Genomic DNA, 17,106 nt, shown 5'->3' with positions numbered 1-17,106 from the left:
GTCTGGCTGCGTGTTCCCAAAAGTGCACGGTCATCTGAGCGCATCCTTCACGGCCCGTCCTGGAAATGCGGCCCCCGGGGAGGGGTCCTGCGGCTGAGTAATGCTTGCAGATAGAGAGTTTGTTTTTAAAGAGAGGAAGTGAAGACTAATGCTCCCGTTGCTGGCTGCCGAGGGAATTGGGAAGGCAGACGGCCATTACTCCATGGTGACTGGAATCCGGCCAGGGTTGATGAGATCATATTTATCGGCCAAAAAACCCACCTCCCTCGCATCTCTCGGGCAGCGAGGGGAAGCAGACGCCCAGAGCCGGTCACCTCCCGTGCAGAAGGTTTAAGGCGCACAGACGGAGCTCAATGGGCAGCGGCCGTTTGCGTTTATAAAGAGCCTTTCCGTGAGATGCGCCCCAGAGCTGGACGAGCACCGTGGGCAGGTGAATGCACAGGCACGAAGTGCCGCTCACAGGGCCGTCCTCACGTTCCTGGCGGGCTCCTCCCTGAGCCCTCGCTGCCCTCTGGCATGAGCGTGGAACACCAAGCAGTTTCCTACCCCGTCCTCCATTAAAACGGGCGAAAGCACATCCGAGTGGTAAACGTCCACAGACTGTCTGGTAAGGGCTAGTTCCTCTACGGTGCGCTGCAGAGGGCGACGCCAATGAGCCCACACTGTCCGCTGCTGTTGCTGAGTGGCCACCCTCAGGGTCTGGCCCATTGGTTATGAGACACGCGGGGTCGTGGTGTCATGGTGACAGAACCCCTCCTGCTTCAGCTCCGGTCCGGTGGGGTGAAGGGAGAGGGGCCCGTCACGCTGACACCTGTGACTCTGAGCATCCTTGTGGGAGAGGAGACTTACGGTCACCTGGAAGACTTGGAAAGGCCACCTTTGCTTTACTCCGCCTGTCTGGACCACGGGCAGGACCGAGTCCACGGGCAGGACCACGTCCACGGGCAGGACCACGTCCACGGGCAGGACCGAGTCCACGGGAAGGACTGAGTCCACGGGCAGGACCGAGTCCACGGGCAGGACCACATCCACGGGCAGGACCACGTCCACGGGCAGGACCACGTCCACGGGCAGGACCAAGTCCACAGGCAGGACCGAGTCGACGGGCAGGACCGAGTCCACGGGCAGGACCGAGTCCACAGGCAGGGCCACGTCCATGGGCAGGACCACGTCCACGGGCAGGACCGAGTCCACGGGCAGGACCGAGTCCACGGGCAGAACTGAGTCCATGGGCAGGACCAAGTCCACGGGCAGAACCGAGTCCACGGGCAGGACCGAGTCCACGGGCAGGACCGAGTCCACAGGCAGGACCACGTCCATGGGCAGGACCACGTCCATGGGCAGGACCGAGTCCACGGGCAGGACTGAGTCCACGGGCAGAACCGAGTCCACGGGCAGGACCAAGTCCACGGGCAGGACCACGTCCATGGGCAGCACCAAGTCCATGGGCAGGACCGAGTCCACGGGACTGGGGGCCCAGCCGGAAAAACACGTACAGAGTGGATTTCCAGAGCCCTGGGGGCCATGTGTCAGGAGGGGAGAAGGGGACCATCTGATTTGACAAGTTCCCGGCACCGCAGGCGGGGAAGACATCACCAGGAGTTGGCCAGACCATGCTGAGGCTTCGTGCAGCATCTACGCCTGGACAGCAAAGAGAAGAGAATCCCAACGCCCTCCGTCTGGTCCACCAGCTGCGGACACCCTCTCCCCAGGAGAAGGACCGTGCTCCCAGGGCCCACAGTGTTACTCCTTCTCCTCACTCGAGCACGCAGCCCACGTCTGCCAGCATGCGCCAGGCGCCCTGGCCGCTACCGTGTTGTATTTCTCCAGTGTCACTCCTGAGGATGGCTTTGTGGCAGGACATCATCTCATTTTCCTGGAGGTCCTGAGGGGCAGCCACCAGATTGCACGCGCCCGAATGTCAGCGACATTAAACTAACACGTTCACATCATTGGAAAACCCTATTTACACACAGTAAACACGGGGCTAGATGCCTCCGAGGAAATAATATAGTATTGATTAAAACAATGGCTCGCGAAGCCTTCTCTAAGGCTGCACTCGCGGGCAGCTTCCTCAGCGGCCGCTCACAGGCAGCCTCCCTACCTGGCAGCCTTGGGCTGTCTGTCTCCAATATGAGAAGGGGGGCCGGGCGAGAAGGCGGGACTTCCCTTTGGGGAGCCCTCCTGCGTGCCAGGCCCTGTGCTAAGTGCTTCATCTCATTCATCCCCAAGGCAGCTCCTTGAGGTGGATGGGGATCTTATTTCCATTTACAAACAAGGAAGCAGCTCAGAGAGAAGTTCAATGTCCGTCTGGGGTGGTCCGATTACTCAGCAGTGGAGCTGGGATTGGAAGCAGGGACTGTCCAGCCGCGGGCGCAATTGCTTGTGTGTATGTTCGGAATGTGAGAACAAAGTCCCCCCCAGGGGTTAGGCATGTCCTAGGCCCTGGGCTGCCCAGGACTGTTATCACTGATGGGCTTGGGTCGGGGAGGAGGGTAGATCTTGAGCAGCTTGACCGTGGCCATGATCCCAGCTCTCCTGGGCTGGGAAGAAGGCCTGCAGTTGGGCAAAGCTGGAGGTTTCCAGGTCTCAGAACTGGAAAACCTCGTTTTAGAAAGATAAGTTATTGCCCTAGGTCTGCTGGCAAGCCTAGATGGCACATGTTCTCCCCATGACCACACGACTCCCTGGGCTCCTGAAGCGTCCACAGCCAGCTGAGGCCAGCAGGAGGGTTTGTGACCACAGACCGAGTGTCCGATGGAGGAGGCACTGGGCATGCACAGTGGGTGGAGGGCAGGTCAGCAGGCTGACCGGTCAGGGGAGTGTTCCGTGATGATCACTAGCTGACGTGGGGCCGGGGGAGATGGGAAAAGGTATCAGTATCCCCCTATCCGTCATGAGTGGGTCTTCTCTGCTCCATCATTCACCGATTGCGTAGCTTTAGGCAAGTCCCATAGGCTGTCTGAGCTTTGTATCAAAAACAGGAAGAGTCCTACGTCTGTGACTTTGTAGGAAAAGGGGTGTGAGTGCAGGAAATGCTGGCCTGCTGGACAGTCAGCCCTCGGTAGAATCCGATCCCAGTGGGGAGGGGAGGCCTGAGACCTGCCCCTTCCATCCTCGGGGGTGTTAGGGCGGTGAACACCCCCAGAGACTTCGGGGAGACCCGGAGCAGAGATGTCCCCCTGCTTCTCAGCTGTCCCTGCCCAGCGCCTGGGTTTGGAGGCCAATGGCAGCCTTTGCAGCTGCCGAAATCCTTGCTTCCCGTTCGCTTTCTGCTGCTGTCGCGGAGGATTTCCGCTAAACCCTGCCTCCGTGTCTGGATTATGGCTTCCGGCGGTGGCATCAGGGGAGTGCGTGCCGACACCGACTCTCATAACACACCGGAGGCAGAACACAAACCCGGGCTCAGTGCGGCTGGCAAAGCCCCCACAGGCTGCTGGCAAAACGTGGCCGCCTGGCCCCGGAGCGGGCAGCCTGTGAGAGGGACCCTGGTCTGAGCTGAGCAGGGGGGTCACTTGAGAGCACCCCCCTCCTCGATGGAACGATGAGAAGCTTGAAGCCCAGAGAGCTTCGAGGATGTGCTCCAGATCACCCAGAAGGCCCCAGGGGGACCCGGGCAGGCCAGGCCAGATGAAGGAGGGGCCAGGCTTTGCGATCAGCCCCATGGCCACTGACCTTGTGACCTTGGCAGGTTGTTTAACCCCCAAGAGTGTCTGTTTTCCTGTCTGTAAAATGGGACTGTGAGTAGGTACCTTATGTGACTAGGGAGCCAGGAGGCATCCGTGAGTGTCAATCCCCTGTGTTTGGAGCTAACTACCCTCCCACGTGGGAAATCCTTAGCAGCTCTCCGTGGGAATCACGGGGGCTACCTGCGGTCATGTTCAGAGAGCCCTCCAGTGGGGGAGGCGATTCCGAGCCACGTGAGCATCATGCAGCCCCTCCCCAGGGCCCGCACACCGAGCAGCATCCCCACGCGCCCCGCACACTCACACCTGCGAGACGCTCACTGCTCACGGCATATGCACCCCACAGGGGCCGCACACTCCACCCTCCCAGATGCGCACACACTGCCAGTTTTATTAGACACCTGTAGTCACGCCACGTGGAAGTCCAGACCAAGACCCAGGCCATCATCTTTCCTTCCCCAGACACATGAGACGAGGATTCCTCCACAAATTCCCATTTTGCCCATCTCCTGTTTCAGGAGATGCTGAGGAAGGACCGTGAATGAAGACAGGGAAGCCAGAGGGCAGTTTCTGGGCTACAAGTGTCCCAGGCCCCCAACTCCCCAGGGCTGTGTCTCTTGGCGAAGAGAAGACTTTTGGGGAGTTGCATGGAATTGGGGTGGGTCTTGTTCTGTGTGGAGCAGATTCAGGACCAATGGGTCAAAGCTGCATCTGAGGCTGACGCGGGGTGCATCTCTGAATAAAGGAGGGCACGTGGCGATAGAAGGGGTACAGACAGGCTCTCGGACCTGAGCCCTCACCTTGGCCCCAAGACTTGGAAGAGAGCTGAGGTGCCAAATGAATTGGCCATCTGCCAGACATAAGGGTAGAGAGCCCCAGCCCCACTCACCCCGTGTACGTGTTTATTGAGTGCCTGCTGTGCCAGGCTCCGTGTGAGGCAGTAGAGATGGGAAGATCAACACAGATGGTCCCCACCTCACAGTCTGCAGGGGCGGAACCAAAGATAATAAACCATCGTTGCATCCATAGACTGTCTCATGGCAAAGGTGTGTGCAAGGTATAGGGGGGTCCAAAGAGGGGTGCCCCGTGCATGGAGGGGTAAAAGGCGTTTCTGAGGAGGGTCCTGAACAGATCACATGAGGTGTTTGAGAGGAGTGCAGGAATGCCTGGAAGAGGGAGCAGCACAATCCGGGGCACAGAGCTGGCTCCGCAGGGCACATGCTCAGAACCATCCAACAGGTCTGGCCTTGGGGTCAGGAAAGAAGCCTGGGAGGAAGGCAGGTGGGCGGGGCATCATCCCTGCCACTCAGGGGGCTGCCTGAACGGGAAGACGCAGCTCTGCCCCCTCCCCCCGCCCCAATCCCCTGTGGCACTGGGCAGGTTACTTCCCAGCTCTGCATGCCAGTCTCTTCCTCTGTCCGAGGTTGAATGGGGTGATTTCTAAGTTCCCTTCCGCTCCTGACATTCTCTGACATTTCTGATTAATGCACAAAATCCAATATGTACACAAGACCAGAGGTGTAAGAAAATACACACGGAAGTGTGGGTTAATCTAGTGCAAACAGTGTAAGAACTGGCAATTCTTTAATAACCTGTGGAGTCACCCCCAGGGGGCCCGTCCTGGCTCCCAGAACCGTGGGTCCTCCTCAGCAAAGGGGAGCCACGCCCTGTGTGAGCTAAGTGCCCTCCCACCCCCCGCCATGATGCTTCCAGAAAGGAGCAGACCCGAGGGCCTCCATGCTGTGCCAGGGGCTGGAGCTGAAATGGCATCTCCTCCCATGGAGCTGCCGACACTCGAAAAAAGTGGTGTGGTCGCAAGTAGGGGGACCTTTTCCCGGGTCCTCAGTTCCCTGCGGTCGGCTTCATTTCTCAGCCACAGACATCAAGGAGAGGGAGGCCCTTGGATCCAACAAACCCCAGCGCTAGAGGGTCTTAGTGATCCTGTTGGTGAGAACTTCATAGTTTAGGGAACTCGGGGAGGGGAGGAATCAGCCCCTTTGAGAATAATGAAGACCACAGTCTCTCCCTAGAAAAAGGCATGCATACTCAGTTTTGTGTGCACATTTATAAGAATGTAAGAATCCCTGGTTGAGCTCTAGCCGGTTTGGCTCAGTGGATAGAGCGTCGGCCTGTGGATTGAAAGGTCCCAGGTTCGATTCCGGTCAAGGGCATGTACCTTGGTTGCGGGCACATCCCCAATAGGGGGTGTGCGTGAGGCAGCTGATCGATGTTTCTCTCTCATTGATGTTTCTAACTCTCTATCCCTCTCCCTTCCTCTCTGTAAAAAATCAATAAAATATATTTGAGAAAGAAAGAAAGAAAGAAAGAGAGAGAGAGAGAGAGAGAGAGAGAGAGAGAGAAAGAAAGAAAGAAAGAAAGAAAGAAAGAAAGAAAGAAAGAAAGAAAGAAAGAAAGAAAGAAAGAAAGAAAGAAAGAATCCCTGGTTGAGGGCCCCAAGAGGTCCTCAGACAGCAGGTTAAGTCGCCGGCCCTAGTTCAAACTCTCTATTTTACAACTGAGGATATTGAGGCCCAGAAAGAGTAGGTGACTCGCCCAGGGTCACCCAGATAATTAGAGCAGAGCCAAGTGTCCAGGAAATCAGGCCACCATCAGCCCCAAGCAGGGCAGCTCCCAGCAGGGCCCAGGGTCGCTGGTATCTGACCAGGAACTTGGCCCCTGGCAGATGCCATGGCTCACCTCTGGCAGGGAGCGCTCAGAAGAGGGGACAACCAGGTCCCTGCAGCCAGGGGCTGTGCCATGGGAACTGGCTGGTCCCAGAGTTTTGGGCCTCTGCTGTCTCTCTGCCCACAGCTGCCCACCATCCCTGTGGCCCCTCAGGAGGAGGGACCTGGGCGATGGCTCCCAGGCGGCACCCTCCGGGCAGCCTGCAGGCTCCGTTGGTCTCACACACAGAACGCTCTTCGGGAAAATTGCAGGAACGGTTTCCTCCCTGGGACTCTGAGAGCCGCCCACATCCTTACCCCCCCCCAGGGTGAGCGGGAGGTTTGGATCTGTGAGGGCTAAATCTCCATCCCTGGGCAAGCGTGCGCACAAGGTTGGGGTGTATGTGTCCAGGATTGAGTAGAACTCAGGGGGTGCAGTCAGGCAGGCTCAGATGCAAATCCTGGCTCCACCACGTCATGGAGGAGCTGCAGTTGGAACCAGGACTGCACCTTTCCAAGCCTCCATGTCCTCATCTATCCCCCTAAGATCACCGGAGTCTCCCTAGGACCAGCGGGAGAATTAAATGAGATTGTTTATACACTGAGTGGACAGATTATTATGATCTCTGAACGCATAATAATCTGGCCACTCAGTGTGTGTGTGTGTATATGTGTGTGTATATATATATATATAAAATAAAAGGCTAATATGCAAATTGTCCCCTCGACCAGGAGTTCAACCAGCAGGAAGGCCGGCCAACTGCCCATGTCCCCTCCTCCTGTCCAGGCTGGCTGGACCCCACCCATGCACGAATTCATATAAATAAATATATTAGAGGCCTGGTGCATGAATTCGTGCATGGGTGGGGTCCAGCCAGCCTGGCCAGGAGGAGGGGACATGGGCAGTTGGCCGGCCTTCCTGCTGGTTGAACTCCTGGTCGAGGGGACAATTTGCATATTAGTATATATATATATACACACACACACACTGAGTGGCCAGATTATTATGCGTTCAGAGATCATAATAATCTGGCCACTACGTGTATACGACGCACTGAACACCGAGGTGGCCATGCATTTTAGCTGTTTGTGTTGCGCTGCCCCGGGGGTCCTCAGGTCTATAGATCCTCCCCTTTAGAATCTCATCCCCAGCTACCTGCTGATACCCCGGTCACAGTGGGTAGGAAGAACCCCCCTGCCCGCTCGCTATCCCAAGAATTTGCAGAGCGCAGCAGGAGGCCTCCGAGAAGCGCTGGGAAGGACCAGCTGCCCGGGGCGAGGTTGTGGGTTTGCCCCTCTGGAGGTCTGAAAGGCAGATCAGAGCCTGACCTTTCTGAATAGCAGTCCCGCCAGGAGGCCCTGCTGTGAGCCCCAGGAGTTGTCATGGCCACCCACCAGGGCGCTTTTCTGGCCAAACCTCACCAGCTGCCCCTCAGTGGTCAGCAAAACAGGATGAGGCCTGGAGGGATGTGACCCTCGGTCCCATTGGTGAAAGGCCTGAAAGGTTAGAGCTCAGCCGGCGGTAAACCAGCTCTGGGGAGGGGGAGCCGTGGGGGAGGCGCCCTCCTTGTCTTAGACGGGGCCTCCTCGCTGTATCTTCCACCGGAGACCTTTCTCCAAATTAACAAGAGGTAGAAATCCTCCTGCAGTTCAGGCCGGGCCACCAGCCTCCTTCGCGTCGCTGTGACGTCCTCTGTGGCCTGGCCAGAGCCTGAGCCAAGGTCTCTGATGGTTCTTATGGGGAAACGGGTCACAGAAGCACAGAGACCCCCATCTCCCACGCGCACTGATGGCTTGCGAGTGCCATGCACCAGAACAGAGCGGAGGGCTCGGCATGGTCGGTCTCTGTGGTACCACGCCCGCTGCTCCAGGAACTGTAAACAGCACACAAGCAAGGTTGGTGGGGTGGGGGGACCAGGGAGAGGTGGGGAGCAGAGACCATTTTCTCTTCGGGGGAGATTTGTCTAAGGCATCAGCTGGACTCGAATTCCTTCCCACTCTCCCACCACAACGCGCGAGGATGGGCCTCTCTCCCTCTCCTTCCTCCCAGCCATCCCATCCTCTGCTCCAGTGGGGCTGCGGGTTGGATGGCCCCAAATGCGGTCACCTCTCCGGGGCTCCCCTATGGATGTGCAGGTTCCGGGCGTGCCTGTTAGCAATCAGCCCACCGCCGGGCCAGCCTCGTGTGAGTAAACTTTCATATCCTTACTAAGTGGTGGCCGCTGGTACAGAATGACTCCCCCGGACCTGTCGGAGGTTGATTCGCTAATCAAAGCTCTCTGGCTCTCCTCCGAGCTCTCTCCCCAAAAGGTTATCATTCAAGAGAAGAAAGGCGCTTTGATTTCTGATGCTGGGCTTGCCGGCTTAGATCTGGGGCTCCCTGGAGGTGGCCGGCGGGGTGGGGGGTGGGGGGGAATTTACCCCGAGCTTGTGTCAGATCCCAGCCCTGCCATTCCCAGCTGGTCAAGGCAAGTCGTGAGGCCCTTCCCCTCCCCTATGCCCGCGTCCACACCGTCTCAGGTGTTGTGAGATTCGGAGAGAACTTGTATTTGACAGTGCTTCTAAGGCTATGGGGGGCGGGGGGGGGGGGGCGGGGTGGGGAGGTGTCAGCTGCTGCTACACCCATGTTCTCTGACCATGTCCCGGCCCCTCAGCATGAGGCCCCCTGTCCAGCGGGGGTTCCATGGCGCTTTCTGGAACCAGTGGACCTTCCTTCCATAAGGCATCTTGGGCAAGAACACGGGGTAGACCCAGCCCGCGCCATGACCCTCCCCTCTCTCGGAGGCGTCCCTGACCACAGCTCCCTGCTGTCCTCGCCTCCCCCATCCTGTCCCGCACACCAAGTTGGAGTGCCCCATCTGCGAAAAAGAAACAATGGCTAATAATCCACATCTTCACTGCTTGAAAATTAAATCCACAGGTCAACCTAAATGTATAGCCTCTTCTTGGGCGTCTCCCTCCCCAGATATCTGGAGAACTACAGGGGTGGGGTGGGGGCGCGGGGCGGTGGGGGCTTGGCAGGCCTCCTATCCCCTCAGTCTTAGTTTTGGGGACTATGTTGACCTCCCTAGAGAAGAGAAAAGAGATGGCCTCTTTCTGCCTGGCCTACCAGCGGGGCGGGGCCTCTCCGAGAGCCAGGCACACAGCTGTTGAACACCTGGCCCCATTCAAACATTAATCACCAATTTCCAACGACCTCTCAGGAAAAGTCTTAAAAGCCTTCCAGGCGAATGGTCTTCCACAGCCCCTGCTCCTCACGGGATAAGTAGGCTGCTGACAGGCCGGGGCGGGAGCCTTCCTGGTCCCGCCTCTGGGTCACAGTCCCCACAGAGCCGCGGCCCACGGGGCTCAGGTGTCCATGTGATAAAACCGTTCCCCAGGAAGGTCTCCAGCTGACATCATCCCACTGCCCAGGCCTGCACCTCGCAGAGAGCCTACTAGAAGCCCACGGAGCTGCGTCTACAAATCCATTTTACCGGCCCCCCACGCTTGCAGCCGCACGGCCCTCAGCGTTGTTTAATCTTTCGGAGTCTCAGTTTCCTCTCCTATTAAACAGGAATAATAATAGTAATTACTGCATAGGATTTTATGATTGAAGAACATAATGTATGCAAAGTGCTTAGCCTCGAGACTAATAAATCGTAAGTAATCAGCAAATGGCAACTTCATTGTGATGGTGAATTAAGGGAGCCTGGCCCCGGGCAGGTGAGCCCGTGGTGCTACCAGCCAATGGAGGGGAGGCCGGGCTGTTCCCAGCCCCGCGTTGGAGGGGGGCAGTGTCCCGATTCCATTGTGCAGAGGGATGTGTAGACTCCACCAAGCTTGGGGCCCACACGGATGCCCACGTGGCCCTGAAGTAGGTAACATTCTGAGTCAGCTGGTGGCCTTGTGGGAATGCTAAATAATGAATCCGTTGGGAGAAAGGCCCCAGGCGGTGTCTGAGGGTAGGCACCTGGGTGTGCCAGGCATGGAGTCAGGCACGCAGGTGTGCACCAAGCTTTGCCGTCGCAGCCGAAGGATGCTGGACAAACTCCTTGCCCTTCTGAAATGTCCATTTCTTTATTACTAAAGACAGGCAGAATAATACCCACCTACATGAGGTCAGTGTGAGGGTGAGACAAGGTGAGGAGAGTAAAATGCCCAGTGCTGCTCAGCCTGCTGTCTTTTTCGTGCCCATAACCCACAGGCTCGGGCCAGTGGAGCAGAGATTCGGAGAAGCCAGAGGGCTGGTGACCATATGGGCACCAGCTTTCCTGCGGGCACATGGGATCCGGGGCCACGGGGACCCCACAGCTGGTGGTGAAGACCTGCTAATACGCTGCCTGCCTTGCACACTGTGGACAGGGCTGTGCCCACCAGGAAATGGCCTGGCTGAGGCAGCTGAGGGGGAGGCAGGGCTGGCAAAGGGCTACGCCCATGTGGTCCTTGCTGTTGCAGTAGGAAGCTGCCGGGTGCGTGTCATCGGGTGTCTGAAGCAGGAGCCCGTGAGTATGGGCTGGTGGCCACAGAAACGTCGGGGAACCATCCCAATGATTGTCAACTCTTCCCAAAACAAGCTAACTCCACGTCAGCTTTTTATGTAATTCATTAATTTTAAAACATAATGTAAGATCACAGCTGTTTCACGTTTCTCTTATAAGAATTTAATTGGTATGTAATAGCACAGTTAATTAAATACAAATCAATAGTTTAAAACAACTAATTGATTCTTAATATGAACAGGGAGGAAAACTTAGTTCTAATATAATTAACTCATATTAAATAAGCAATGAAATAGCAATTATGTCTTTACAACAATGTAAAGTTTATGGTTCCCTTTAATAAACTTACAACCAGCAAGCAATGAGAGTCAAAAATTATGAATCAGGTATTATTGGGCTATTAAACATTTACCACTCGCCCTAGAGGGCCAGGGCTGTGTACCAGTGCCCGTCGGGGATTGCTAAACCCGGGCTCCGCCTCTCTCAGGCTCTGTACTATAGAGGTTCATCAGAAAACGAGTCTTCCCATGATTCGTGGGCAGCATCATTGCCCGGGATGTGAGTGCTTAGGCTGCACACAGGACTCAGCAGAACCAACGCAGTTTAGCAGCATGCAGGTCAGAACTTCGCAAACATGCGACCGGCATCCTTGGGCGAGGCATCGCTGGACGACCACCTGGGAGCGAGGGAAGGACACCCAGCAGAGGCCAACCCCGTCGCGATCCGCGGCATTGGCAGCCCTGGGATCCCAGGCCTCCCCTGAGCACTGAGCCAGAAATCCAACCTGGATCCGGGCCCGAGCACCACTCCCAAGCAGTGCTTCGGCCTAGAATGGTCACGTTACTTCTCTGCGCCTCAGATTCCGAGACCAGAATGAGGGAACTCATTTCTGCCTTGCCTATCGCAGAGCTATTGTGAGTGTCTAATGAGAGAGTGAATATGACAGCGTCAGGAGAAAATACGTTATTTCACAAAAGCGAAGTAATACCACGGTCTCGCCGTTATTACTAATAAGAATTTTAAAACCCTGAGGCTAGGAGAAAAGTCCCGTCCTCACCTTCTGAAACTAAAGGAAAAACCGTTCCATTTTCAAAGCTCTTTATTCCCCTCAGGAGGAAAGTCTCGCGTCTCCTCGACTCCTGTTCTGATGAATTACAATTTTCATTCATTTCACCACCCTCTCTCCCTCGCCCCATCCACTGGGCCACATATAAGCCCCCTGATTCCATTCCAACCTGGGCAGAAAACTGATCGCTGCCCAAGATTTTCTAGTTGGCCCTTTCATTAAAAACAGCAGGACTGTGCTGGGGACCAGGGGCTCAGAGGTAGTTTTGGGTTTTGTTTGTGTGTATGTGTGTGTGTGTGGTCTTTCTTAAAGGCACAGGGCAGACCTTCTGTTGCTCACAGCCTAGAGGCCAGGAGGCCCTGGGATGAAATCTTTCCTTCTCCCTTAGAAACACACTCTTTCCTAATAAATGTTTCCTTGCTCGGCAGTATTTCCCAAACCTTTGTTCTCCTCAGACAGCGCCCTCCACACCCCCGTCTGCAGGTGGCCCTACACTTCTTCGCTGTGACTTTTATTTTAAGCCGGGACAACTTGTTTCACATCAATCATTTGCCAGCTTTGGTGTCTCTGATGATTTGCTACTGATACTAGTAAGTGCTAGGCCAAAGTCCACAGCCCCCACGTCCACCTGGAGAAGATGCCAACATCTTGCCGCTCTAAAATGGGCATCTGTGCCCGGCAGTGTGGCTCAGTGGTTGAGCATCAACCTATGAACCAGGCTTGATCCCCAGTAGGGGATGTGCAGTCTCCCTCTCCCTTCCTCTCTGAAATCAATACATATATATATATATATATATATATATATATATATATATATATTTTAAATAAATAAGTAAATACATTAATTAATTAATTAATTAATTAATTAATAAAATAGGCATCTGTGATCTGGCTCCACCCTCAGTCCCAGTGCCATGTGACAGGGAAGGTAGCAGGCTGGAGGCTGGCCTAGCTCATAAATCCCTGTGCTTTCTGTCACATCTGATCATCTCTCCCTTTGTAGCCTCGTTAAGTAGGCCTGGTGGAGTTTCCCTGAGTCAAAGCAGTTAGTTCCTGCTTCCCGAGTTCTCACCTGGATTCCCGATTCGTCTTCCCTACCCCCATTCCAGCCCTGCTGGCGCTTCCTCCCTTGGACCCAGTGGCCTCTCGTGTTCCTCTGGCAAGCCTCTCGGGAGCAATCCCATATTGCCGTATACGGATGGCTAGCTAATGCCCACTTCCCTAAGCCTCCAACCTGCTTGCTTTTGCAAAGATCCCAGTGGCTTCTCCCCACTTCTCAGTAAAGGCCAGAGAGCCCTCTCCCTTAATAAATTCCTGCAGTGTGCTTATTAGCGCCTTGTAATGTAGCTGCCTCCATAATTAAGACTAACCCACACGTGTCAAATTAAATGAGCCAAATACATTGAGAAATTGCCTCGCCCTCCATTTCTTTTCTTTATCAAGTTGTAGTGGGTTTTGGTTTTTTTTTGGTTGTTTTTACTTCTTTTCCTGGTCATTTGCAAAACTCAAACTTCGTCAGTCAGGCTCTTACTTAAAACAACTGGACATGGCGGCCTCTTTCGTCCCGCAATCACTCTGGGGGCAGCCTACTATGTTGACATCGGATGGATTGAGCTGGGGTGGCAGAGACAGCCTACAGCAAGCATGTCAAACTCGTTTATTTGGCCCGTGTTAGCCTCTGAGTTTGACATGCTTGGCCTACAGAGATCATCTCGATTCCACAGGTTGTCCACACTCTACATTTTTAGGAAAATTATGTCCGCTCCATTTACCTGGGAACTTAGGGGACTTTCCAGGAAGACCTACAAGAAATGGACCTAAATCCATCCAGCACCTCTGCCCCCAGGCCTCAGTGCTTCCCCACCCCACCCCCCCATCCCCCCACCCCCATTGCCTCCTGGGCTCAGTGCAGGAACTCAGTCTCCCTCTCTCATTAGCAGCCGCTGCTGATGTGCTGGAGGTGGACATAAGAAGTCACTGGAAACGATATTAAGAATTGTAGCAATTGTACGGTTCCGATGGGGTGAGCAATCGCTTGCACTTGTAATGGACGGGCTAACGCTGCCTGTCGTCGGCGCGCTGTGGTTTCAGTACAATCTCGGGCAAGAGGCTATTGTTCAGGGGGGCTCCGAGCCTCCTCACAGCTTGTGCTTCCGCCGGCCCCCTCCTGGCGTGCTGCATTCCTGCCTCTCGAAGGCGAAGGCGGTTGTTAGGAAGGATCCACAAATACTGTAAGTAAACATCAAAGAGGCTTTGATCCTCGTGCCCTCGATATAGCAGGAGCCCCCGAAGAAAGAGCCAAGGCCTTGGATGAGGGAACTTAACACCGTCAATTTGGGCGCCTGAGATGTGAGGCCGTTTGAAGTGAGGGCGGACCGGCCGTGCCTTCAGAGGAGGGACCGTGGCAGGAAAGGAAAGAGGCGAGCGCCTTTGGATAAGGCACGCTCAGGTCTGCTTCTCTGGCTCTTTCCTGATAGTCAATAAACCCCTTGAAAGAATCAGGAGATCAAAGCCAGGGACCTCCCTGGGCCATGGCATTCAGCCACCGCGCCCCGCCACGCTTTGTTTTTCCCGAGGGCAAGAGCCGCCAAGCTTGACTCCTCTGTCTCTCCTGGGCCCGGGGCTCCTTTCATCCTGCTGCTCTGCTGGTGGAGGGTGTGCTGGGCAGCAGAGGTGGCTGGAGACACAGGGAGGAGGATGAGCCCAGCCTGCCTCGGCTCCAGCAGCCTGGAAACACCCAGAGTTTGGGGAGAGGTTGCTGCGCACCCCGCTCAGCGGGAGGTCCTTCTCTGAGAAGCTGGGAGGGAGCGCCTGGGTCCCCGGAGAGGCTGGCAAGGCCCCGGAGAAGGTACAGCCACACGCCGCCTTCCAGAAATCACACCCCTTATTCATTCACCCCGTTTGTGGCAGCTGTCACATTTGTAGGACTTCTAAACAAAGAGGGAGGGGTGGGGAGTCTAAAAGAATCATGGGTCTCAGTGGATAGGGCGTCGGCCTGTAGCGTGAAGGGTCCCGGGTTCGATTCTAGCCAAGGGCACAAGCCTGGGTTGCTGGCTCGATCCCCAGTAGGGGGCGTGCAGGAGGCAGCCGATCCATGATTCTCTCTCATCATTGATGTTTCTCTCTCTCCCCCCCCTCTCTTCCTCTCTGAAATAAATAATACTATATATGTATATAAAATAAAATAATAAAACGGATAATGCTATGTACCTCATAGGGGTGTGAAAATCAAATAAGGCATTTATGGCTGACAATTATGCCTGGAGCAGAGTAAGTGCAATGCAAAGGCTTGTGCAATAACTAAGTATATAAGAGCAACAAGTGCCATATCCCCTGCAAAAGGGGTTCTCTGATACCTGACCCGCTCCCGGCTCACCCACCTACGTTTTTCTTCCAGAGCTGGGCCTCCAGAAGAGAGGATGCTGTCTCGTGCTGGGCTACATGGCCAAGGACAAGTTTCGGAGAATGAATGAAGGTCAGTGAGAACCCGCCTACCCTCTCAGGAGTAATGTGGGGGGAGGAAACTAAGCCCTGTAGCTATAGAAAAGGAACCTGGGGCATCTAGAAAGGACAGCGGGCAGATCAGTTCAGTTTCCACGAAGCTATTCATATAGTAACGTGGAGAGGAGTCGCTAACGCCTGAAACACAGTATGCTGATTCTGAAGCACTTTTCCTTATGGGCTATCTTTCCTCCTCCCTTTGAGTCCCCTCCTTCTCTTCCTCTGGCTTCCCTGCCTTTTATTTCCCACCCATCCACCCGGTGCAATTAAATCTGCTTCTATCATCTTTTCTAATCCAGACCTCTTTAGTCACTCACGTTTGTTCAATGCTGATTGAATGAACAGCACCTGACGGGGCACTTGGGATGATACTAGAGGAAAATAAGGCCGAGTGTTCCCACTTGCAAGCCTGCCCTCTTGACCAGCTCCATTCCCCCTCCACCTCCCACGTACTCATCCGCCTTCCTCTTGCTCCAAGTCTTTCCTCCGAGGCCGGACCGGGTCACAGGAAGCTTGGGAAAGGCATTGACATGGACGTGGAGGCTGGGGTGTGGAAGGCGTGCTGTCGCTCCTGGGCTTGCTGTCATAAAGAGCCAATCCCCTCCTCCCCGGCCATCTGTCTCTGCGAGCTAATAACCCTTTCCATCAGATGCCACAGACTGTTTGTCAGGACTCGAAAGTAGATCAACAATGGCTGGGGATGCCATTTATTCATTAAAGTCAGACACATGAAGCCCTGGCCTGCAGCCAGCCCAGCTTGCTGTGAGCTGGGCCCCTCCTCTCCCGACGCCCTGGGCTCCCTTCCAGGCCTGGGGGAGGCAACTCACCTGTACCGTCTCTGTTCCCAGAGCTGGGCCATCCATTGCACAGTTCCAGGGCACCCCTCCAATGCTCTCCAGCGGACTCTCCTCCCAACCCACAGTCCATGGCACCCACACCCGCTTATGCTCCCCAAACTTAATGCCTCACCAGCTATAGGTTTGTCACCAGCACCCATCGTGGTGACACTGTGACAAGAGGCAGGCCAGCACAATAAGCACGAAGGGTATCATCTCCCCATTTTGCTACCTGTCTGTGTAAGAGGGCAGGAGCATCAAGAGGCCACCTCCCATTTGTGGGAGCCCCAGGGCTGAGCCCCAGGACTGGGATTGTCTGCCACCTCCCAGCCTTTAGTCAGTCCCCCTTCCTGGTTTTCTCTTGCTCAGCCTACCCTCTCCTCTCCCAACTCAGCCTTCAAGAGAGCGCTAGGCAGTAGCTTCTCATCTGTGGGGACATAGGGAGTGTCTCTGTCCGTGGTGCTGAATAGACCTCCACAGGCTCTTACTGGCGATGCCCATGAGAGAAGCAACAGAGACTGGGGAAGCCAAAAAGTCCCAAGCTGGGCTGGATTTGAAACCTCAAGCTCTGGGCGTCTGACCAAGGAGAAGGATACTGACTCTCGATCCTGGGGCCTTCAAAGAATCCTATCACGTGACTCATAAGCATGATTTGACTCCCCCCACCTTGCACAGACTGCTGTAACCACGCACGACAGACTGAGCGGCTTAAACAACAGAAGGTTATTTTCTCACAATTCTGGAGACAGAAAGTCCGAGGTCAGGGTGCCGACATGTCAGGTTCTTGTGAGAGCTCTTTTCTTGGCCCACAGGCGGCCACCTTCCTACTGTGTCCTCGCATGGCAGAGAGAGAGAGAGAGAGAGAGAGAGAGA

General features: G+C 55.2%; 1 protein-coding gene across 2 annotated transcripts in view; it reads left to right on the top strand.

Annotated features, from left to right (window-relative positions):
- KIRREL3 (kirre like nephrin family adhesion molecule 3) overlaps positions 1-17,106 on the top strand; it is a 469,815-nt gene that overhangs the window by 360,566 nt on the left and 92,143 nt on the right. For both annotated transcript variants that reach the window (XM_079763263.1, XM_079763262.1), the window contains exon 2: positions 15,294-15,371. In XM_079763263.1, coding sequence (XP_079619389.1) covers positions 15,294-15,371 — 78 coding nt within the window. The remainder of the gene's footprint in view (positions 1-15,293; positions 15,372-17,106) is intronic.

This window comes from Cnephaeus nilssonii (assembly GCF_951640355.1).
Source record: "Cnephaeus nilssonii genome assembly, chromosome: 22".
In the NCBI taxonomy this organism is placed as follows: Eukaryota; Metazoa; Chordata; class Mammalia; order Chiroptera; family Vespertilionidae; genus Cnephaeus; species Cnephaeus nilssonii.
The sequence above is the reverse complement of the archived record's forward strand: the minus strand, read 5'-3'. Positions and strand labels throughout refer to the sequence as shown.